Below are 24,996 nucleotides of genomic sequence, written 5' to 3'. Positions count from 1 at the left end.
CATGTTTTCCAAAGAAGAGCATTGTTTAGCAAAATTATAAGCCTATTTAGGTGTGTTTTAAAGCTGCTCAAAAAAGTAACTCAGCAAGTTCTGTGAGTGGAAATGCAGTGTTCAAGTCACATTCTGCTTTTAAAAGTTTTTAACAAATGCAAATGAACTTTAAAAAAGCAAAGCGAGACAAAACAAAACCTGTACAAGAATGCTCTTAGTAGTCTTAATTCATAATGGCCTAAAAGTGCCCAACGCTGTTGATGGATAAACAGACCATAGAGATACAGATGATAAAATATTAGCAATAAACAGGAATGAACTCCTGAAACATTGATGTAGTAACATCAATGAATCTCAGAAATATTTTGTTGAGCAAAATAAACCAGTTACAAAAGAGGTACTACATGATTCCATTTATATAAAATCTAAGAAAAGGGAAAACTAATTCATCGTGACAAAAAGTCAGAAAGTGGCAGCTTGGGTTGGCAGGGGAATTTATTAGAAAGAAGCACAAGAAAATCTCCTAGGATTAACTGGTGAAAATAGTCTGTATCGAGTTGGTGGTGGTCACATAACTATGTACAATTGTTAAAACTAGTTCAACTGTACACTTAATTTCTGTACATTTTATTGTGTATAAGTTGTATTTCAACAAAAAATGGTTTTTAATTTTAAGAAGCGGGGGGGGGGGGGTACCTAGGTGGCTCAGTGGGTTAAAGCCTCTGCCTTCGGCTCAGATCATGATCCCAGGGTCCTGGGATGGAACCCCACATTGGGCTCTCTGCTCAGTGGGGAGCCTGCTTCCCCCCCCCCCCCCCGCTCTCTCTGCCTGTGTCTCTGCCTACTTGTGATCTCTGTCTGTCAAATAAATAAATAAGAAGAAAATAAGAAGCAAGAGGGGCATCTGGATGGCTCAGTTAGTTAAGCATCTGACTCTTGACCTCAGCTCAGGTCTCGATCTCAGGGTTGGAATTTTAAGCCCTGCATTGGGCTCCATGCTAGGTGTGGAGCCTATTTAAAAAGAAAAAGGTTTTAGAAGTGAGAAAGAGAAATTTATTGAACCAGTTAATTGCAGCTGCATAAACTTATTTGAGTCCTGATTCTAAAAAAAACTGAAAAAAAAAAAACAAGGAAAGCTGAACATTGACTTCATATTGATATTTTTTAAATAATGTTAATATTTTTATTTTTTCAAGATTATTTATTTGTCAGAGAGAGAGAATACAAGCAGTGGGAACAGCAGGCAGTGGGAGAATCAGGCTCCCTGCTAAGTTGGGAGCCCAATACGGGATTCAATCCCAGGACTATTGGGATCATGACCTGAGCCAAAGGCAGACACTTAATCAACTGAACCACACAGGCATCCCAAAAATAATGTTAATATTTTAGATATGAATATGGTATAATTGTGTGTACAAAACACATCCTGGTATGAACTTCCAGTTATAAAATACCTAAGTCACAGAAATATAAGGTACATGACTATAATTAAGAATCCTGTATTACATATTTAAAAGTTGCCAAAGGAGTAAATATTAAAAGCTCTCATCAAAAGAAAAAGAGCTTTTGTAACTTTGTATGGAGACAGATGTTAACTAGACATTGTGGTAGTCATTTTGCAATATATACAAATCTTAAATCATTATAATAAAATACAATTTTATAATTATACCCCAGTGAAAAAATTAGCACATCATTATTTTTTTTCCCTTTTTATTAATTTTTTCAGCGTAACAGTATTCATTCTTTTTGCACAACACCCAGTGCTCCATGCAAAACGTGCCCTCCCCATCACCCACCACCTGTTCCCCCAACCTCCCACCCCTGACCCTTCAAAACCCTCAGGTTGTTTTTCAGAGTCCATAGTCTCTTATGGTTCGCCTCCCCTCCCCAATGTCCATAGCCCGCTCCCCCTCTCCCAATCCCACCTCCCCCCAGCAACCCCCAGTTTGTTTTGTGAGATTAAGAGTCATTTATGGTTTGTCTCCCTCCCAATAAACCCCTGGCACATCATTATTTTTAAAAGATACTGAATTCAGATGAAATGATGAAAGACTTCAGATTTACAGCAAAATACTCTAGTGAGGGAAACAGAGTGAACTGAACCAAGAGTTGATAATTTTTAGTGTAAAGTGTACATTAGAGTTCAATATACTATTTTCTTTTTTCTAGCATATATTTATTTAAAGTTTTCTATATACTTTTTTAAAAGGTAAAATGAAAACAATTGGACCTAGACAGTGTTAAGATTCATTTCAGTTAAACAGTTTCTATGGTGCATCTGTTGCATACCAAGTACTGTATTTATCTTTGATCACAGTAATATATGCAGTTGATATTCAAGTGGTCAAAATTCAGCAGCTTCTTGGGCCCCAATTCCTAGGGAATAGCCCAATAAACTGAAAAGATCAGAGTCCTTGATTTCTTCATAGATGGAAGACAGTACTCTTACTGCCAGAACTGCACTTTAAAACCCTAAGGCCACATCTTTAATTATACTTACTGCCAATAGGTAACTTATGAAGTTTATAAGTTAGCTCTTTACACATGAAATGACTCGATCATGATGTTGGTAATATTGACTTGGAACATGCCTGACATTCAGAATTCAAGAGCATGTTACATAATGGAATATTTTATAATGATAGTGTTGTACTTTATAAACTTAGGTAATAATTATTATCTATCTACCATGAAAGCAGGAAATTAGAGTGTGGGTTTAGCAGGGCTTTCCATTTTATATTAACTCCAGGAATTGCATCACATTTTCCCCATCAGAGTACACCTGTACATTTCATAAGGAAGCCTTAAAGATAAATTAACATCTGATTGATAAGAATCCAAAGGATATGGGGTTTCTCCAAAGCCTTTTAAGGATATGACTAACAGGCATCTTTGCCTCAGGAAACTATTCCAGTTCCATGGCTTTTATCCGCCCAAAACCAAAGAATACAGGAGTATGTCAATCAGCACCATCTTCATATATTTGTTTAAAAGGACACCAGAGCCACTTTCATTTTGTCACTAGGAGTGAGCTAATATTTCAAATCACATAGATCTCCTTCTCTTGCATTTTGGACAACAATAGAAATGGAAATAAGGAAAGCTCTCTCCCTGCCACATTTTACGATGGAGCTGAGCTCAGTAACACAGAAGCGTCTTGACTATGGGCTTCCACCAAGGAAGAAAGTGCAGCCATTCATGATTTAGACCATAGGGGGCGTTCATTCTGAAGGAGTGGAGCATGGTGGGTTGGCACTTCAGAGATTCACTCCTCAGGGAAGTCGGCCCTTCTATTAATCATAGATCTTTTGGAGCCATAGATCCAGAAATGCAAAGAAGCTGCTAAACACTATGCCCATCTTGCTCCCCTCAAGCTGATGCAGGTTACTAGAAACATCCCTCCAACTCCACAACTCCTCAAAGAGAGAATAAGTTCTATTAAAAATGACCCCCAAAATGTGAGTGACATAACTGGTAACTCTAAAATGTACCTTGATTCAAAGCCAGGGCAGGGGCATAAATAACAATTCCAGTATACAAAATCTACGAGAAAAAAGAAACAAATAAACTGTATGAATTATAAAATAAATAGTCAATTTTTTCTATAACCTCAACAATGAATTAAAACAGTAGTTTCAATATACTTAATAAAATATGTTTGTAACTTGAAAATGTTATTTAAGTGAGTTGATTCTCCTGTTTGTGGTGGGTCATAGTGTACAAAAATCTTATATGACCCATTTTGTTAAAATTATGGACTTTTCACATGGTGCTTAGTGCAGATAGTCACTGATCCATCCCCTCAAGCTTGAAATCAACTCTCCTCAATCTAAACAATTAGGAAGAAAAAACACAAGTTTAAAAGGAGATGGTTCCCCATTCACATGATTTCAAACTATTTTTATTCACTGTATAATTAACTGGAAAAACAGTGAAAATTTTGAAAACTGGTTTTAAAAAGTTTTCATGCTCACTAATTAAACAAAAGTATATATTTACACTAAAAAAAATCCTGAAAGCCAACAAAAATCATATTCCATCTTTTCTATATATTATTTTTCACTCATACACCTAACAAACATTTATTAATCCAGGGTATGATAAATATGGTCTTTTTTCTCAGAACATCATTTCCACTGCATTTGATCTTTCAAATATATCATATATATTCTATGTGATTTTTTTCTAGAAAAATGTATTATGGTTCTATGATTCTCTATGAGTCCATGTTTACTCTATAAAAACATATTATGAAAAAAGCCATATTACAGTATTTGAATGATTGATTATATTACATGGGTCGATCAACGGAAATAAGTCCTTCAAGTGGATGCTAAAGCTTTCCTCTTTTTTGCAAGAAGGAACCAGACTTCCACAGTCATTATCCTGACCAAGTTGAAGATTTGAAAACAAGGCCATGGACCATCTTCCTAACACCTGTTCCCCACTTTTCATTTCTGTAGGCATTTCTAAAAATTATCCAGAGGGTCTGAACAGTTGGTAAATGTAAGCTATCAGCTTCATTTCTTTGTCAGGATCTCTGCCAGACTCCAAAGGGCTCCTTTCTTTTACCAATGACCAATCTAAGTTATGCAATTTACAGAAACATAAAATGGAGTCAAGTTAAACAATTTACAAAGGCACTCTGTGACGCTGTTGCAAATGCTTAGGTAGCTTGTGATTGGAGATGTGAATTACAAATAGGGATGAGAATGAAAAGTCCTTCCTGGACTTCCATGATCAAACCCATCCCTAAATCACTCAGCTGCCAAGAGGAAGATGGATATAAATGAAGAGACAATAATCATGACAAGCCTCCAGCAACTTGGATGAAGAATGGAAAGTAATAACAAGTATTTTCCCTTTTTCAGTTTTCTCCTATTTTCAGCACCTCTTTTTTATCTTTCATGTGTTTACCAAATAAGTTTAGCCCAGGTGCCTTGGTTGAAGACATTTTAGACAACAGAAGGTAAAGCAAACTAAGAGAGAGTGACTTACCGTTTGAACAATGAAGAGGACTGTTCCACAAAGACGGACAAATTTGTTAAATCGGAGCTCTAAATACTGTTTTGAAAAAAGGAAGAAATGGTTAATATGTGAAAACTTTATACACCTTTAAAAAAATGATCTGCTTAAGAGGTAAAGGGGTTAGAAATTCAAAACAACTTCAGTCATCAAAAAGAATGAAATCTTGCCATTTGCAACAATGTGGATGGAACTAGAGGGTAAAGTGAAAGAAGTCAGTCAGAGAAAGACAAATACCACATGATTTCACTCATATGTGGAATTTAAGAAACAAAACAGATGAACATAGGGGAAGGGAAGAAAAAATAAAACAAGATAAAAACATAAAGGGAGGGGTGCCTGGGTGGCTCAGTGGGTTAAAGCCTCTGCCTTCAGATCAGGTCATGATCCCAGGGTCCTGGGATGGAGCCCCACATCCGGCTCTCTGCTCGGCAGGAAGCCTGCTTCCCTTCCTCTCTCTCTGCCTGCCTCTCTGCCTACTTGTGATCTCTTTCTGTCAAATAAATTAAAAAAAAAAAAAAAACATAAAGGGAGGCAAACCGTAAGAGACTTTTAACTATAGGAAACAAACTGAGGGTTGCTAGAAGGGAGGTTGATGGGGAGATGGGGTAACTGGATGATGGGCATTAAGGAGGGGACGTGAAGTAATGGGCACTGGGTGTTATATGTAGCTGATGAATCACCAAATTCTACCTCTGCAATTAATAATATACTCACTATATATTAACTAAATTGAATTTAAATTAAAAAATTTAAAGCAACTTCATAAGTGATTTGTATTCTGTATTCCTATATTACTACTATTTTTCTTTACATATACCAAAATTGGCTCTTGCTTTAAAGTACAGTTCATTGGATTTTCACACATACAGGATACTTCCATCACTCTCAGAGAACATTGTTATGTTGTTCCTTTACGGTCAAACTGTTCGCTAAACCCTAAACCTTGGCAATTACTGATCTGTTCTCCATCCCTAGTTTTGGCTTTCCCAGAATCTCACCTAAGTGGATTATATTCTGCAACTTCAAAATGAGTGAAGTGCTCTTCTCCCCTTTCTTTTGGTATCTACTTCAGACATTTCCCTGATTCACTTGGGAATCAGCCCTTTCCCACTGCAGGCAATTGTGATGGACTTGTCCATCAAGGTGTCCTGCCTCTTTTGACTAAGGGATGGTCACATGACCCAAGCTCAGCTAATCAGCTCCTCTCTCCCATGGGTATTGGGCTCTTGGAGACAGAAAATGACTGAAGCAGAAGCAGACTGATCTAACAGTGGCCTGAAGAGGCTTCACTGGCTTCTGTCCTTTTCACAGCCTATTCATCCAGCTTTTTACTCTGTTCTATGGGCTACCCCTATATCCTCCCAAATAAATTATTTTTTACTTAAATCGGCCTAAGTCAGTTTCTGTTCAGAGCCAACAACCCTGCCAATTTTTCATACTCTCCTTGGTATCTGCTATATCTTGAAATATACTCAGCTCATCTCCTATATTATATGTCATAATATAGAGTTAGAATCATAGAATTTTAAAGCTGGAAAGAAGCTGGGGCCTCAAACATTCTTTAACTTGAATACTATTACTCACGTAGAGCGAATTTTAAAGCTGAAAACAGTCTTCATACCAGAAAAAAAAGAGGAAGGAAAAACTGACATTAAGTAATAGTCTGGAGAAATGACACCAGATATTTTTGCTCCATAATCACAGTACTGCTGTGTACACTGTCCTCCCAACAACTCCCTGAGGCCAGAATTACCTATTAGAGGGGAAGGCACCGGGGCTAAGAGAGAACACCAGACATCAACCTTATAGCTCTCAAAGCCACAATGCAAGTCTAGGACAATTTAATGCCTAAATCTGGACAGGGAACAACTACATTATTCCAAATAAGTAAGTAAGGAAACTAACCATAGCTTTGAGTAGGTGGCACTGACACATAGTAGGACCTTCCAAAACAACTGACAGGTTAAAAAAAATATGCAGCACATTATAGTTTTGGGGAGGAGTTCCAGCCCTCAACCCAGTCCTATTTGTGACTGCACAAGCTTGGGGCAGTCACTGGAGATCTTAGGCTCCTCTTCTTGAAATTGAGGATCACAGTATTAATTCTTTCCCCTCTTACTTTGCAGGAGTTTGGAGACTACTGAATGACATAAATGGATGGGGAAATATTATAAACTGTTATTCAAAACTAAGACATTAAGAAGTTGGATCCAAATCCACAGAGTAATATAATTCACAATTATAAGCATATATACATACTCACAAATAAATATATATGAACAATAAAGACAAATATAATCCAAAAATATATATTTTACACACACACACACATATATATACACACACACACAGATACATACACACACACATATATTCTGTATAACTCAGATTCAACACACAGATTACACAGATCCAGAAAGATCCTGAAAAAGCAGGGAATAAAACTGGATTCCTGCATTTTACTTCTTGTCTGTGGGTCTGGAATTGGCTAAACACATATCAGGCCTATACTTCGAAGGCAAGGATAAATAGATAACAAAAATGCTTCTGAACAGCGAATTCTAATAAAGAAATGTAAGCAGAAAGATTTCACATTTGAGCTAGAATGCCAAGACATCCCTCGATGCTGGACTTCTTATTCTGTGTAGGTGGTTCCACCTCTCAGCATAAAACATGCAAAAAATACTCACAAGAAAGTATTTGCTTTGGCCAACTGTCCGGGACAAAGCATGTTATCTAACTTCCCTGACCCCTACTGCTGGGCACCCACGAGTCATGAACACCCCCAGCATGCCCAAAACCCTTGGTGTTTGGTTCTACTTCTCTTGTTCTCTCTGCACTCTTTTAAGCCCTGCCTGGGTGTATAACAGACTTACCAGAGCTTTCAGAAGCAGATAGTAGGCATCACTGCATAGTCCCAGGCATGTATCTACTTTGCCTCATACTCTCTTATGTAGCTTAATTTTGTCTGCCAACATGGGGCTCTTATAGTACCCCCCTCATAAGGATTGTTTAGAGTACTGATTCAGATAATGTATGTGTATAAAACATGCAACCCAGTGCCACACATGTATTAAACATTTGGTAAATGTTAACTTTTTGCCATTTTTGGCTGGAACCCTGCTAACAGCCTCCACCACAGGAAATACGTGGGAAATCTGTTTCTGGTTGAGTTAATGTTGCTGCCCCTGAGGAGGCATGGGTCAGTGCTTATTAGAGGAGCACTCCTCTCTGGGGACTGAAGTCCTCTTGTCGGTTCTTGAAACCCCTTCTGAGTTCTAGAGTTGGTTAACTACAGATCAGAACTCATGGATGCAAACTGCCTAAGGGCTTATCAGGTAACATACACCAGTGGATCAGCCAGATGTTCGTATATTAGAACGTTGAAATATTCTTCATATCCACTAAGAAATGTGTTATCTCATATCTCTCTCAAAACCAAGTAGTCCCTTCACCCCTGTCCATTTTCTCTTTTGCATTTTTAAAAAGATTTATTTATTTATTTATTTGACAGAGATCACAAGTAGGCAGAGAGGCAGGCAGAGAGAGAGAAGGAAGCAGGCTCCCTGCTGAGCAGAAAGCCCGATGCGGGGCTCGATCCCAGGACCCAGGGAACATGACCTGAGCCGAAGGCAGAGGCTTTAACCCACTGAGCCACCCAGGTACCCCCTCTTTTGCATTTTTGAGGAAGACAAAAATGCAGATAAAGATTTCTCTATCATAAGAAAGTAACCATGCACCTACAACGATGAGGCCTCAATACAGAAATTGACAGGGGGTGAAAACAATGGTCTTAAAACTGGAGTTCCTGCATCACAGGGAATGTGAGCCCAGTGTCACCACCCTTCTAAATTTTTTTTTAAGATATTATTTTTTTTTGACAGAGAGAGAGTGAGAGCACATAAGCAGACGGAACAGCAGAGAGAGAGGGAGAAGCAGTCTCCCCGCTGAGGAGGGAACCTGATATGGAGCTCAATCCCAGGACCCTGGGATCATGACCTAAGCCAAAGACAGATACTTAACTGCTTAGCCAACTGAGCCACCCAGGTACTCCCAGGCTTCTAAATTTTCAAAAGAAACCAGAATCTGGAATTTTATTTGATTTCTCAACATCAGAAATGCTAAATTAATTTTCTTTCAAAACACCATAAGGGTCAAAAAAAAAAAAAAGAAAGAAAGAAAAAGAAAAAGAAAAAGAAAAAGAAAACAGTTTGGTCTGGGACAGCCAGTTTTTTTACCTTTGAGCAAAACAGAGAAATTCCATCCTGCTCACTTCTGGGATGATGACTGAACTCTCCCAAACACAATGGCCAGTGAGTGGAAGGCATGCTGCCCCAGGGGTGCCTCGCCCTGGATGGCGTCACTAGAGCCCAGGCATTTGTCACCAACACTTGTGCCATTGAGGCCCTGTAGCCGGCACCAGTTGAACCAGCCTCACTAGGAAACCACCTTTCCAGTGGCTCTGGATTAGAGCACTCAGTACCTAAACTCAAGCACTGAGCAATGAGTATAATCACCCTTTGGATCATGACCTGTGAGAGAGGAAACTCTGCCATTTATCCCTGTTGCTCATGGAATAGTACCTGGGAAAAGGAGACCAGTGAGGGCACTGAACAGGCCCCTCCACACCCCAAAGCTTTTATGCCCCCCCCCCTGCAATCCCGCACTCCCATTCAACAACTCTTTAAATTAAACCAAACATTCCCCATCTCTGCAAAGCCCTTTCCTGCAGACAACTGAAGAATACCTATAACCAGCGGAGCTGTGCGCCAGGAAAGATAGTTTTCCTTAATCATCTTAAAACATACAGAGAAGGTAGGCCTGTTTGATAACCTTGCAGTCAAGTCTTCCTAGTGACCCCAAAACAACCACCTCTGCCCCTACCTACCACCACAAATACTTATGGTCAGCGTTTGTCCAGCACTCACCCTGCTGCAGACACTATTCTGAATGCTATACTTGAATCATCTCATTTAACCCTCCCAACAACTGGTATCATTTTCATTTTAAGATGAAAATAAAAGGAGGGGCACAAAGGTTAAATAAATCACCCAAGTTTACCCAGATAGTAAATGTAGAATCTGGTCTCAAAAGCAGGTACTGAGACTAGTTACAGCACCTTAACCACTGGGGAATCTGTCTCTCCAGGGAACATGTGTGTGTGGAAGCAAGGAGGGGAGAGCGCAAATTCTTCTCCAACTTTCCTGGAAAAGGGACTGGTGTCTGGGAACCTGGGACAATGCCATTCCTTTCAAGGAGGAGGGGCTGAGACTTGAACATTTGCCCTCCCCAGGATAAAAAGTATTAAAATCTTTCCCCCTGACTCTGAATCAAAGATACTAAAAGCAGAAAGGGCCTTTGTGAGCACTAGTCCAAATCATCCTGTTTACTTTGGAAATTTCTCTTTTTCACTGAGCTCATGCAAGTAACCCCAAAGATCTGTCGCCTTCACTGGACAACTCTCCCTAAAAGGGGACCTCAGGGGAGGTCATGGACCTGGACAGGGAGGGATTTCAACATGGTGCGGAGTTGGCCATCAGGAAAATCCCTCCAAGACCCTGAAAAGCCCTGCCCCTTTTTCTCCCCAGCGTCCCCTTCCCCCTTTTACCTCATAGGTGCTGGTAATTCCCAGTTTGTAGAACACCGGCAGGAAGACCTCCGCGCTGATGGCCACCACAAAGAAGTAAGTGATGGCAAAGATGCTGAATATGGCCCCAAAACGGTACACCTCCGTGGGGGTGCCCAGGACGGTGACTGCCGACATGAAGCTGGCGGTGAGGGACAGCGCCACGGGCACGGCAGTCATTCTGCGGCCGCCCATCAAGAAGTCCTTGGAGGTCTGCTGGCCACCCCCGGCGAAGGCGTAGTAGATGCCAATGGCAGCCGAGATGAGCAGCATCCCGGCGAACACCACGTAGTCCCACACCACGAAGGTGCCGATGCCCCGCGGCGGGTCCATGGTCGCTCCGTCGTGCGGCTGCCCAGACCCTGCGTACAAACTGTGGCCCTGCGACGCGCTGCCCGGACCCGCGCTTTACCTCTGCAGCCCGGCGCTCTCTACTTATTCCCCGCGCCGCCGCCAGCGCGGCGGGCGTGGCGCGCGCGGGGATTGGAGGCGTCCTCCAGGTATCCGTCCCCCCGCTGGCCGCGAGCGGCCCGGAGAAGGTGGGAAGGCGCCGCCAGTGGCCTCTGCGCCCAGAGGAGTCAGCCCAGCTCCTCTAACTGGGACTTCGGGGGGGCAGGAGGCACCTCCGCCACGCTAAACCCTCACCTGGTGCAGGGCTCGGGGTGGCCCGATCGCGGAGCGCCGCGGACACCGGGGAGAACTGGAGTCTTCAGCTGCGTTCTGCCGTGAACTGACAGGGGGTCTCTAGAGCCCGCCTAAAGGTTACCAACTGGCACCTGAGGGAACGCATCTTTTAAATAAGCTGGCGACCTATGGGGGGAGGGGGGCTGTGGGCCGAAAGGTATTTGTCACGCCTGCACTTTTAGCTTTCCAGTTAACAGTCAGGGTCCTTAGGAGAAGATACACCTAGAGTTACTAGATTACCTTACTTGATAAATTAATGGGCGATTCTGGTGACAGTGCGCAGTGAGTTGAGCTTCCAGTTCCTTGACAGGTAAGCATTTACAAAGAACAGGAAGAAATCTGTGCTATTGGTGCCTACCTTTTCATTCAATAAACATTTCTGATTCCGGGTAGTCTCTCCTAAACATGACAGTTTCTAAAGTATTAATAATACCTACTATTTAAGGAGACTTGCTCTTTAATAATACCTTAAAAATAATGCCTACGATTTAAGAAGTTCTATGTGACACAGAACATGTTTGGCACCTTATACATTAACTAGTGTAATTCTTTCAATTACCCTTGAGGTAGGAATCATCTCCATTTTTCAAATGAGGGAACTGGCATAGGAAGATGAAAACACTTGCCGAAGGAAATGGTGGCAGTTCAGGTTTTGATCTCAGAGTTTGTTCTTCAAATCACAATACTATATTTTGTAGAATTCATGTAGATAGATGTTAAATGTAGATATAAATATGTACATTTAAGTGAAGACACTTGAAAGCATATGGAAAACTAGATCATTTCCAGTATCAGTCCTCGGGACATATTTTAAGTGGCTTGGCTTGAAATATTACAAACAATACATGAGTCAGACTTGTAAAGCAATGTGACTCCAGGTTTTTCCTGTAAAATAGACCCTCCAGTCAAAAGTACCCTGGCATAGGTCTATTTCAGGCCACCTTGTTCATTGTCATACATCTGCATAATTTACCAGGTGATTCTTGGTAAACAATCCACAGAATGCGTTTAGCCCAACCCACTATGTGAAGGAAGAAAGCTATTTCAGATTTTATGTTTTGTGAGCTGGCATTATTTGTATAACATTTTCAAAGGGAACTAAAGAAGGAAATAGAAGCTAAATCCAAGCAATGCAATCACTTAAACAAATATGTGGTGTGGAATTATGTCCCAACTGTGTAAAATTTGCTATCTTTGCACTTACGACTCTCTTGGACCAAGACAGCATTTTCTCCTGTTCTTACTGCCTGGCACTCAAACTCACCAAGAAACATCATCTCCTAATCCCACCTGCTTTACAACCAGCTATACTCTTTCACCTACCTTAGTCTTCTTAGTATGTTTATATTCATTTGTTGGCCTTCCTGGTGGTATAGTAGTGCAGTTGTTTTGATCAAGGCTCCTAATGTAGGAGTATTTTATGGATTCCATGAGTCCAAAAGCAGGAACTGGAAAGCCATTCTACATACTGCTTCATTATTTTTTCCTATTTCTCCAGACGTGGTCTCAGCATTGCCACAGGTGAATGGTCAAAAATGCCCTTAATTCAGTGGAATGCAGAGACCATTTAGCGTCTTTGAATTCTAATTCTAAATCCCTGGGAGAAGAAATCCTTCTGGGATAGCTTTGGTCACATGTCCCCAGACCTCTAATCCAATGATCCCTGGCCAGAAGGGCAGGATTCTCATTGCGGGCTGCACAGATTCACCCTGACAGTAGGGAAAGGGGAATAGTTCTCCACATAGGAGGGTGGTAATGCCTGCAAAGTATCTCCTCTATTAAATGTCTGTGTCATTTTATTATCTCCTATGGGTAGAAGATAAGCTCCTTGGGAAAACAGACTGTGTTTTTCTATCTGTGTAAACCCCCAGAACCTAGTTTGTTGCCTAAAAAATATGCTAAACCTACTGTATTGGTCCTACTTTACAATGCTTATTGGCATCCAGAATTTCCCCCTAAACTTCTAAAAGTGAAATTTGGAAATCTGATAGCGATCCTATTGAATCCTGAATCTAGATTACTCATATGCTTATCTATGTTTTTGAGAGGAAAAGTCAAGGAAAGTGTACTACCAACATAATTCTCTGCTGTCTGCCTATTCTTTACCTTGGAATCACAACCACAGTTACTAGAGAATATCCTTCTGAATTGGCAAAGGAAGATAAGAGCACATGAGCCTTCCTCTACAGAGTACTTTCTTTACATCCTTCCACCTAGGAACATTGAGTTAAGTTGGAAATTTCAGGTTAGTACAATGGCAAATGTCATCACATGGCTTGAGTTGGGAAAGATGTATATGAATCAGTACCTAGCATCTCTACCCCCACACACATATCTTCTTTTGTTTCTTTCTTATCTGGGTCCCACTCTAACCAACTCAGTGTCATCAATGCTGAGTCGTAGTCCTAGGTACTTTTATTAAGCAATGGGAACAATCAACCTAATAGATTTAGTAGAAGTTTTATCTAATGTCCTGGTATGCTTTCTGCTAAATAATAAGGGCCGTGAAACACATCATATTTCTCCTTCTAGCAAAACTGCCATAGCAGCTCAGTAAGGCCAACTTTTATACTATCATAGCCCAGACCCTTAGCCTGGTTTTCTGGCACAGATATTTCCCTTCTTTTGCTACTTAATTTTTGTTGTCTTCACCAAGTATCAACCTTCCCTGCATATGTACCTTTTATTTCATGTGATCTCAAATCTTCTTTTGGATATAGAAAGTTATATACAAAGAAGGAAAATCATGTACAAAAATATATTCCTTGCGCATACCGCAGTACCTCCTAAACCACCACTAACATGGCATCAAAGGAGTAAAAAAGGTGTCAGCCTATAAGGACAGAGAGAAAGCAATATGAGATGATTGCCAATAAAAAGTTTGCCATAGTTTGGGAAGAATGAATGCAGAGAGACACGTGGGAAGTGACACAGGTTTCAGTTTTCCCCCCTTGTGAAATACCTTAAGGAAAGGAAGCTGACAAAGCAATTTGTACAATAATACCCCTGGGAAAAGTCAGAAATCAGAGGGGCCATATACTTCTAAAGGTGGAGTATGAGGTAAAATGAAAAACCAGAAGACTCATATAAAGAGTGCTTTGGGACTGGCAGCCAAGTAAGTACCTCTCCTTCTTCCCTGGTGGAAAACTACAGATACCTTCTGGAGAGATTAAAGCAAAAAAACTCTGGCTCAGGACACCTGTCACAGCTAACTGCCAGAGTGAGGCATTTTCCTAGAAGACAGGGATTAGAGAAAGTGTCTACTGAATGGCAAGACACCCCCACCCCCATCCTTTTCCTACTAGGCTCCCAGCATGAGGATTTTGTATATGTTCTCAGGCAGGAAAGGAGAGGATTTCTCTCTGAAGAAACCAAGCAGCCCAAGAGAATGTTGGCATTTAAGGGTTCTATAAAAAAGTGGGGCCCCCACATGACCATCCTAAAGTGAGGCCCTCCCATCTATGAGGTCAACCTCCACACACACTTTCCTGCTGGCTTCTACTATCTCTCTCCTTAATATGAATGGATAGTCAGGGATCACTATCCCTTACAGAAAAACTTTTTGCAGGAAAGACAGACAAAAACAAACCATTAAAAAAAAATTACACAGTGTCTGCCTTCAGATTATGTCATGATCCCAGAGTCCAGGGATAGCGCCCCGAATCAGGCTTCCCACTCAGCAGGAAGTCTGCTTCTCCCTCCCCTTCTGCTCCTCTCCATTGCTCCTGTTCTCTCTCTCTCTCTCCCAAATAAATAAAATCTTTTAAATAAAAAAGAAACATTAAAAAAAAAACAGTCAATGAAGGAAGCAAAGGGAAAGTCTAAAAATCCAGAGTTATTCTGAGAATACAAGGAAAAATCCAGTTTTTCTGAGAAAACAAGGAAAATTCTTCATGCCGTGAAATGCAAAGAGTTTGCTATTAATTTCATGGAGGATATGAATGTGCTTTTGGAAATCAAAATATATAGAAGCAGAAATTAAGAATTAGTAGAAAGTCAGAATATAAAGTTGAAGAAACCTTTTATAAAGCAGAACAAAAGTATAAAGAGATGAAAAATGGGAGCTAAAAGAAAAATTTAGAAGTTCAATGTTGGGAGTCTATAACATGACTAAAGGAATTCTAGAGAGAGTGTGGAAGAAAGGAAATTATCAAAGGAAAATTCAAGAAAATTTCCCCAAATGTTAAGAACATGATTCTTTTTTTTTAAATTTAAATTCAATTAATTAACATATAATGTATTATTGGTTTCTGAGGCAGAGGTTAGTGATTCATCATTCTTGTATAATACCCAGTGCTCATTACATCACGTGCCCTCCTTAATGTCCATCACCCAGTTACCCCATTCCCCTCCACCTCCCTCCCCTCCAGTAACCCTCAGCTTGTTTTCTGTAACTAAGAGTCTCTTATGGTTTGTCTCCCTCTCTGATTTTGTCTTGTATTATTTTTTCCTCTCTTCCCCTTAGATCCCCTGTTTTGTTCCTTAAATTCCACACATGAGTGAGATCATGATAATTGTCTTTCTCTGATTGAATTATTTCACTTACCATAATACCCTCTACCTCCATCCACATTGTTGTAAATGGCAAGATTTCATTTTTTTGATGGCTGAGTAGCATTCAATTGTGTATATATACCACATCTTCTTTATCCATTCCTCTGCCAAAGGACATCCGGACTCTTTCCATAGTTTGACTATTGCGGACATGGCTGCTATGAACATTGGGGTATAGGTGTTCTTTTGGATCACTATGTTTGATTCTTTGGGTTAAATACCTAGTGGTGCAATTGCTGGGTCATAGGGTAGCTCTATTTTCAACTTCTGGAGGAATCTCCATACTGTTTTCCAGAGTGGCTGCACAAGCTTGCATTCCCACCAACAGTGAAAGAGGGTTCCCCTTTCTCTGCATCCTTGCCAACATCTGTCATTTCCTGACTTGTTAATTTTAGCCATCCTGACTGGTATGAGGTGGTATCTCATTGTGGTTTTGACTTGTAGTTCCCTGATGCTGAGTGATGTGGAACATTTTTTCATGTGTCTGTTGGCTATTTGTACATCTTCTTTAGAGAAATGTCTTCTCATGTCTTCTGCCCATTTCTTTTCATTTTTTTTAATTTTTTCAGTGTTCAAAGTTCATTGTTTATGCACCACACTCAATGCTCCATGAAATACATGTCCTCCTTAATACCCATCACCAGGTTCATCTATCCCTCAATTCCCCTCCCCTCCAAAATGCTCATTTTGCTTCTCAGAGTCCAGAGTCTCTCATGCTTCATCCCCTCCCAATTCTCCAATTTCTCCTAATTTACATTTCCTTTTCTTCTCCTAATGTCCTCCACGTTATTCCCTATGCTCCACAAGTAAGTGAAACCATATGATAATTGACTTTCTCTGCTTGACTTATTTCACTCAGCATAATCTCCTCCAGTCCCATCCATGTTGATACAAAAGTTGGGTATTCATCCTTTCTGATGGCTGTGTAATATTCCATTGTATACATGTGCCATATCTTCTTTATTCATTTGTCTGTTGGAGGGCATCTTGGCTCTTTCCTCAGTTCAGCAATTGTGGCCATTGCTGCTATGAACAGTGAGGTACAGAGGGTCCTTCTTTCTCTACATCTGTATCTTTGGGGTAAATACCCAGTAGTGCAATTTCAGGGTCATAGGGCAGCCCTATTTTTAATTTTTTGAGGAATCTCCACACTGTTTCCCAAAGTGGCTGCACCAACTTGCATTCCACCAACAGTGTAAGAGGTTTCCCTTTCTCCACATCCTCTCCAACATTTGTTGTTTCCTGTCTTGTTAATTTTGGCCATTCTAACTGGTGTTTTCTTAATAGGATTATTTGTTCTTTGGGGGTTGAGTTTGATAAGTTCTTTATAGATTTTGGATAGTAGCCTTTTATCTGATACATCATTTGCAAATATCTCCTCCCATTCTGTCAATTGTCTTTGGTTTTGTCAACTGTTTCCTTTGCCGTGCAAAAGCTTTTTATCTTGATGAAGTGCCAATAGTTCATTTTTTGCCTTTGTTTCCCTTGCCTTCGGAGATGTATCTAGGAAGAAGTTACTGTGGCTGAGGGCACAGAGGTTGCTGCCTATGTTCTCCTCTAAGATTTTGATGGATTCCCGTCTCATATTTAGGTCTTTCATCCATTTTTAGTTTATCTTTCTGTATAGTGTAAGAAAAGGTCTAGTTTCATTCTGCATGTGGTTGTCCAATTTTCCCAACACCATTTGTTGAAGATGCTGTCTTTTCCGCTGGATATTCTTTCCCACTTTGTCAGTGCTTAGTTGACCATAGAGTCGAGGGTCCATTTCTGTGTTCTCTGTTGTGTTCCACTGATCTATGTGTATGTTTTTGTGCCCATACCATATTGTCTTGAGGATCACAGCTTTGTAAGAGAGCTTCAAGTCCAGAATGTGATGGCACCAGCTTTGCTTTTCTTTTTCAACATTCCTCTGGCTATTCAGGTCTTTTCTGGTTCCATACAAATTTTAGGATTATTTGTTCCTGCTCTGTGACAAAAGCTGATGGTATTTTAACAGGGATTGCACTGAACGTATAGATTGCTCTAGGTAGCATAGATGTTTTAACAATGTTCTTCCAATCCATGAGCATGGACATGTTTTTCGATTTCTCTGTCTTCCTCAATTTCTTTCATGAGTGTTCTGTGGTAAATTCTTCAGATTGAAAGTGCTCACCAAGTGTATAGACAGTGAATTAAAAAAAAACAAACAAACCACATTAAGGAGCTCCTGGGTGGCTAAGTGGATTAAGTGACTGACTCTTGATTTCATCTCAGGTCATGATCCCAGGGTCCTGGGACCGAACCCCACATTGGGCTCCCTGCTCCACAGGAAGCCTGCCTCTCCCTCTCCCACTCGCCCTGCTTGTGTTCCCTCTCTCGCTGTGTCTCTCTCTGTCACATAAATAAATAAAATCTTAGAAAATTATTTCCAACCTAAAATTCTAACCCAAACAAACTATCAAGCATATGTGAGAGGAGAATAAAGATGTTTTCAAATATGCAAGATCTCCCAAATTGTACTCTACACACCATTTCTTATAAAGCTTCTGGAGAAGTGCTCTACAAAAACATGTAGAAAATACAGAAAAAGGGAGACAAGGGAGTGAGGAAACAGGGGATCTGGGAAAACTAGAAATCTCCATGTGGAACACACTCCCCCAAAACAAACAAACAAGAACAATGAAATATATGGATTGCCTTACAGTTTGACCTTTATGGGAGAGGAATTTTAAAAATTCTTTCAAAAAGTGGGGTGATATAGTGATGGCAGGTACATGGAAAACTAAGGAAAATACAGTTGACTCTTGAATAATATAGGGCACTGACCCTAACTGCAGGGTGGAAATACACAGATAACTTTTGACTCCCTGAATAGCAGCCTATTGTTGACATGAAGCCTTACCAATAATATAAACAGTCAACTATCCATTCATCTGTTGAAGGGCATCTTGGCTCTTTCCACAGTTTGGCTATCGTGGACATTGCTACTATGAACACTGGGGTGCACATGGCCCTTCTTTTCACTACATCTGTATCCTTGGGGTAAATACCCAGTAGTGCAATTGCTGGGTCATAGGGTAGCTCTATTTTTAATTTTTTGAGGAACACCCACACTGTTTTCCAAAGTGGCTGCACCAACTTGCATTCCTATGAACAGTGTAAGAAGGTTCCCCTTTCTCCACAACTTCTCCAACATTTTTTCTTGCCTTGTGAATTTTTGTCATCCTAACTGATACAAGGTGGTATCTCAATGTGGTTTTGATTTGAATTTCCCTGATGGCTAATGATGATGAACACTTTTTCATGTGTCTGTTAGCCATTTGTATGTCTTCTTTGGAGAAGTGTATGCTCATGTCTTCTGCCCATTTTTTGACTGGATTATTTGTTTTTTGGGTGTTGAGTTTGAGAAGTTCTTTATAGATCTTAGATACCAACCCTTTGTCTGTAGCCCGGTGATGGGTATTAAGGAGGGCACAAATTGCATGGAGCACTGGGTGTTATATGCAAACAGTGAATCATGGAACAGTACATCAAAAACTAATGATGTACTATATGGTGACTAACATAACATTTAAAAAAATCGTCAATTAACACATATTTTGTATGGTGTATGTATTATATACTGTATTTGTACAATAAACTAGAGAAAAGAAAATGTTATTAAGAAGATCATAAGGAAGGGTGCCTGGGTGGCTCAGTGGGTTAAGCCTCTGCCTTCGGCTCAGATCATGATCTCAGGGTCCTGGGATTGAGGCCCGCGTCAGGCTCTCTGCTTGGTGGGGAGCCTGCTTCCCCCTCTCTCTCTGCCTGCCTCTCTGCCTACTTGTGACCTCTCTCTCTCTCTCTGTCAAATAAATAAATAAAATCTTTAAAAAAAAAGAAAATCACAAGGAAGAGAAAATACACTTACAGCCCTGTTCTGTATTTATTGAAAAAATACGCATATAAGTGGACATGCACAGTTCAAAGCCATGTTGTTCAAGGGTCAACTGCATTTCCTGCTAAGTATATTAGGTTGTACAGCTACCAAATCAGTAACAACTAAAGTCAGCTAATACCAAGTGTTGGTGAGAATGTGGAGCAGTGGGAATATGCATATAATGCTGATATAAATGCTTCGGTTAATATAGGGATGAAGTTATTCATGCACTGTGACACCAAATTTTCACATTCTATTGTGTAACAAATGAAATTTATGTGTCTGTGCACCAAATATGTGTCAGCACAATGTCTATAGCTATAAGACTTAGTTGAAACTGGAAATAATTACATCCATAAGAACATGGATTAATAGTTTGTGGTATCCTCACACAATCAAAATGGATGTGTGTAACAATATGGTAGAATTTTATAGAGTTAACTAAAAGAAGTCAGACACAAAAGAACATGTACTGTATGACTCTATTTATATAAAATTCCAAAACAGACCAAACTATACTGTGCTGTTTCACAATGACTGTAAATGGTGGTAAAACCATAAGGAAAAAGAAGGAAGCTGTAATCATAAAAGGCAGAACAGTGTTATCTCTGGGGAGAGGTAGCAAGTTTCCATCAGGAAGGGACACATAGAGAACTTTCAGGGTGCTAGCAATGTTTTACTCTTGATTTGAGTATTGGTCAATGATTGTTCACTTTATAATTATTCATTAAACTGTATGCAAATATTTTACAATTTAAAAGAAAACTAGGTTTTAAACAGCATGACAGATTGAACATATATTCACTTTTTGCTCCCTCTCTGACCTCACTGACATGACTGCAGTGGAACAAAAATAGCATAAACTATAAAAGATAAACAGAGTGAAAAACAAAAGAAGAAGAATAAAACTTTGGAATCCAAAAGCAGATGAATACGTAGAAACTTACTTAGAAAACCAGAGGAAGCTGAAATTCAAGCCAACAGAATAGGAAGCCTGGAAACAGGTTTAGCTGTGCCTCAGAAGCCCAAAAAGGTCAGGAATTGGAGACAGCAAAAATTCTTGAAGGGGACAGAGTGCTGGGGAGGCGTGACTGAAAAAAGAATTAGTTGAAAATCTATATATGAGGAAATTTTATTTCTACCCTGGTCAGCTGGGCAACAGCCCCTTCCCTACCCCAGCAGAAGACTTAATTTCACTTCCAGAAGAGGTTAAATCAGAGAGACTCTAGACAGAGCACACTGGATACAACTGTAGCCTAGCTGTTATACTGAAAACTGGGGGACTAAGGAATATCTACATATGCAAAAAAAAGGAAGACCCCTGGCATCTTTTCCCCAAACTCTTCTCCAAGACTATAAATCTCCACTCACTACATCAGGTCCTCAGTGAACTGTTTGTTCTCTAGAACTGCTACATAGTTGTTGCCCTGGGATCTCAGTTTATCATACTCCAGGGATTTTCCCAGTCTTTTTCCAATTGATCTCTTTTTACCTGAATCTCATGTGTCTTCTTTGGTACACTCCTTTGTCTTGGCTGCATATACCACCCAGTAGCTTCTTGAATGACACTCCAGTCATATATATATGATATATATATATATATATATATATATATATGAGATATATATAAAAGTATATATAATATATAAATGATATATATCATAAATATATCAGGAAGCTGAAATTCAAGCCAACAGAATAGGAAGCCTGGAAACAGGTTTAGCTGTGCCTCAGAAGCCCAAAAAGGTCAGGAATTGGAGACAGCAAAAATTCTTGAAGGGGACAGAGTGCTGGGGAGGCGTGACTGAAAAAAGAATTAGTTGAAAATCTATATATGAGGAAATTTTATTTCTACCCTGGTCAGCTGGGGAAATGATATATTTATGATATATAAAAATATATATAATGACATATATAAATGTATTAAATATATACATATTTATATATAAATGTATTATATATAAATGTATTAAAATATGTTATATAAAAATATAGAAGTGATATATATAAATATTATCAATATACATATTAAATATATATAGATTATATATAATCATTATATGTATCATACATATGATATATATACAAAATGTATTAAACTATATTTTATATATAAATATACAAGATATACAAATTGTATATATAAAATGATATATAAAAATATGATATATATGATATATGTATATAAATATATATATTTATATTTTATATATATGATATATATATAAACATATTAAACTATATTTTTATTTTTGTTTCCTACCATTTATCACTACCTGCCATTATTCTATTCAGTCCTACTGTCCTGGATAGAACTGTGTTTGCAGTGGGGGTGGGGGATGTTACAAGTTGTAATACCTTCATTTCAGCTTATGAGTCATTTTTCACATTCAGGAAGATGGATTTGGATTTCTTCGGCTAGGAAGCCACTGGCATAAGCACCCATGTGTCATCCTTGCAGTCTTGAAAATAATGTGGATTGCTCTAAGTTTCTCCCTTTAAAGTACTCATGGAAATATTCCTCTTGTGCATCATTTTCATTCATAACTTTATTCTTTATTGCTCTTTTCTTCTTAAACATTTAATTACATAAACACTGGGTAGCATATAGTTGATTTGTGAGCACAGTCTTATGACAGTTATTTTCCTATGATAGAATTGGGTCTATGTTAATGGGATTGGCTTTGTTTTTAGCATAACTGGGAGTTAACTTAGGGGTTTTAGAGAAAAATTTTTTTCCAATTGAAATTAATGCTAGTTACAATTTCAGCTTATGGGAGAATGAGCTATATTTCCCCTCACAAGGGCCTTTACTGAGAAACAAATTATCCTCATTAGTTGAAGAGTATTGTTCATTACTTTTCATTTATGTATTCTATGTCTACCACACTAGAATGTTAGTTCTGTGGGACAGGGATTTTGTTATTTAGGACAACAGTACACTGGTACATGTAAGCATTCAATAATAGATACATGATTTCACTCATATGTGGAATTTAAGAAATTAAATAGATGAACATGGAGGGAAAAAAAGAGAGCTGAACCATAAAACAGACTCTCAACTATGGAGAATACACTGAGGATTGCGGGAGGGGAGGTCCACTGGGGAGACGGGATTGTTAAATGGGTGATGGGGATTAAAGACGGCACTTGTGATGAGCACTGGGGGTTGTATATAAGTCCTGAACTACAAAACCCTACACTCAAAACTAATATTACATTATATGATAACTGGAATTTAAATAAAAACTTAAGTAAACAAAAAATAAACAGGAATGAACATATAAGATTCACTTAAATTTTAAGGGAGAAAAGTTATTTTTTGGTTTTGAAAATGAGAAATATGATTAATTATTATAGTTATGTTAAAGACATAAAAATAATGACATGTTAGAAGAAAATAAAAATGACAATAGTTACTGGAAAGTTGTGATCGAGTATTTTTTTTTGCTAAACTTTCCATTTTCTGAAATGCTACACTGTTTTATTAAAAAAAAAAGGTAATAAATAATAAAGCACATTGAACTGGAAGTCCAGAGATCTGGATTCCAGTACTGACTGTGCTGTGTGATATTAGGTAAGTCTCTGAATCTCTCTATGCCTCTGCTTCCTCTTTGGGAAATGGAAGGTCTTGGGACTTCCCAGCTTCAAAATTCTGATTGTCCTTTCTGCCAACAATAGCTACTCCTACTTCTTCCCTCTGTAGCATCTATTCTTGACTCTGGGCCAAAGTGGAGAAATGTTTTAGAATGTCAGTAGGCCAATCTAAATAGGCAGAATTGTTTTCATTGCTAATAATCTTTATGATTATTATTTCCTTTAAAGTGATAGATTCTGTTATATTTGCCGTGACTGCTCCAGTGTCTGACAGTGGGGGTGTGACTTGTTCGCTCAAAGTTCCAGGAACTACCTCAGGAAGCTCTGAGTCTAGCTGGTGGTTGGCAGGAGGTATTAGCACATTCCATGGCATCAAGCTCCTGCTTTTCTGGTTTGGGTAGGGTGATGGGTTGTACTTGGGTTAGCACCAACTTCTCTCCTTTCATTACATATGACTTTTGCTTCCCTGGAAACATTAGCGTATCACAGGGAGCATCCACTGACTATCAGATGGGGGATTCCTCAACTCAGCTAGAAGGCCAACCTCAAAAACTCTGTACGTTACAGGCTATACTTCACTTTAAATAGAATCGTTTTAAGTGCACATGTGGTCACTCCATGCTCCTTAAGATGAATTAGTTAAGCATAGTGATACTTGGATACTTGCCATCTAGTGAGCAAGTTCTTGTTATGCCATGAGGCAGTGATAAGGGACCCAGTAGACTATCAGTTTCAAAATCTCCAATGATTAGAAATAATTTCTTTAGTTAGTTTGCATTTATACTTGTGACATGTACAAGTCCCAATTTCACAATGGAGTGAAGGCACACCTTTATGCCAATATATTGATGATTTCCCTGAAGTCTTTCAAATTAATACAGGTACAGGTGTTACTGTACCATGATGACTAGGATTATAAAGTATGCCAGTCTGCTTGCGTAAAGTCAGGAAATAACCCAGTTTTTTAGTACAGGATGTTTCTTAAGACAATGTGAGACATCTGTGATTAGAAGAATCATTTTTAGGATTAAATAAGCTAACACGTGTAAAGTACTTAAAGCAGCTCCTGGCATATAGTAAGTGCTCAATAAAAGTTAGCTTTGGCTGTTTTTTTTAAAAATGTATACATGTAAGTACTTACTTAATTTTATGTTCAAATACATTTGTGGCCCCTTTTCCTTTTAGGAGGGAAGAAGGTTGTTGAGGGCAAAGAATCTCCTCCACCCCTAGCTGTTATAGAAAAATTAGAATATGCAGATAAGCAAAAAGAAGACCTACTATACTCATAATCTAATCCACATTTTTATGATGGCTATTCTTCAATATTTTGTAAAAATACAATAGAGAAAAGTATTTGTAAATGTCATTATCAACACACAGCATATGTTGAGTATCAACACTGTGAAAGATCTAGGGTAGAAACAGATAAAAAAGAAATGCATCACACAATCCTTGACTTCAAGGAACTTATATTCTCATTGTGGAGATAGGACTTAAGAAGAAAGTAAAGGGGCACTTGGGTGGTCCAGCTGGGTAAGTGTCTGCCTTCAGCTTGGGTCATGATCCTGGGGTCCTGGGACTGAGCCCCATATCCATCAGGCTCCCTGCTTGGCAC

At 39.2% G+C, this 24,996-nt stretch overlaps 1 protein-coding gene across 2 annotated transcripts in view; it reads right to left on the bottom strand.

The window, feature by feature from the left end:
* Window positions 1-24,996, bottom strand: part of SLC5A8 (solute carrier family 5 member 8) — a 93,042-nt gene that overhangs the window by 48,929 nt on the left and 19,117 nt on the right. Inside the window, exons 1-3 of one of the 2 annotated variants that reach the window (XM_046010616.1) lie at window positions 10,631-11,066; window positions 4,993-5,058; window positions 3,486-3,537 (exon numbers count right to left, since the gene is read on the bottom strand). In XM_046010616.1, the coding sequence (XP_045866572.1) occupies window positions 3,486-3,537; window positions 4,993-5,058; window positions 10,631-10,981 (469 nt within the window). In that variant the 5' untranslated portion in view covers window positions 10,982-11,066. Of the gene's footprint in view, window positions 1-3,485; window positions 3,538-4,992; window positions 5,059-10,630; window positions 11,067-24,996 lie in introns of those variants that run through there. The other variant, XM_046010617.1, reaches the window with a different exon arrangement.

The sequence above is a fragment of the Meles meles genome, chromosome 7 (assembly GCF_922984935.1).
Source record: "Meles meles chromosome 7, mMelMel3.1 paternal haplotype, whole genome shotgun sequence".
In the NCBI taxonomy this organism is placed as follows: domain Eukaryota; kingdom Metazoa; phylum Chordata; class Mammalia; order Carnivora; family Mustelidae; genus Meles; species Meles meles.
This window is presented reverse-complemented; position numbering and strand designations above follow the sequence as displayed.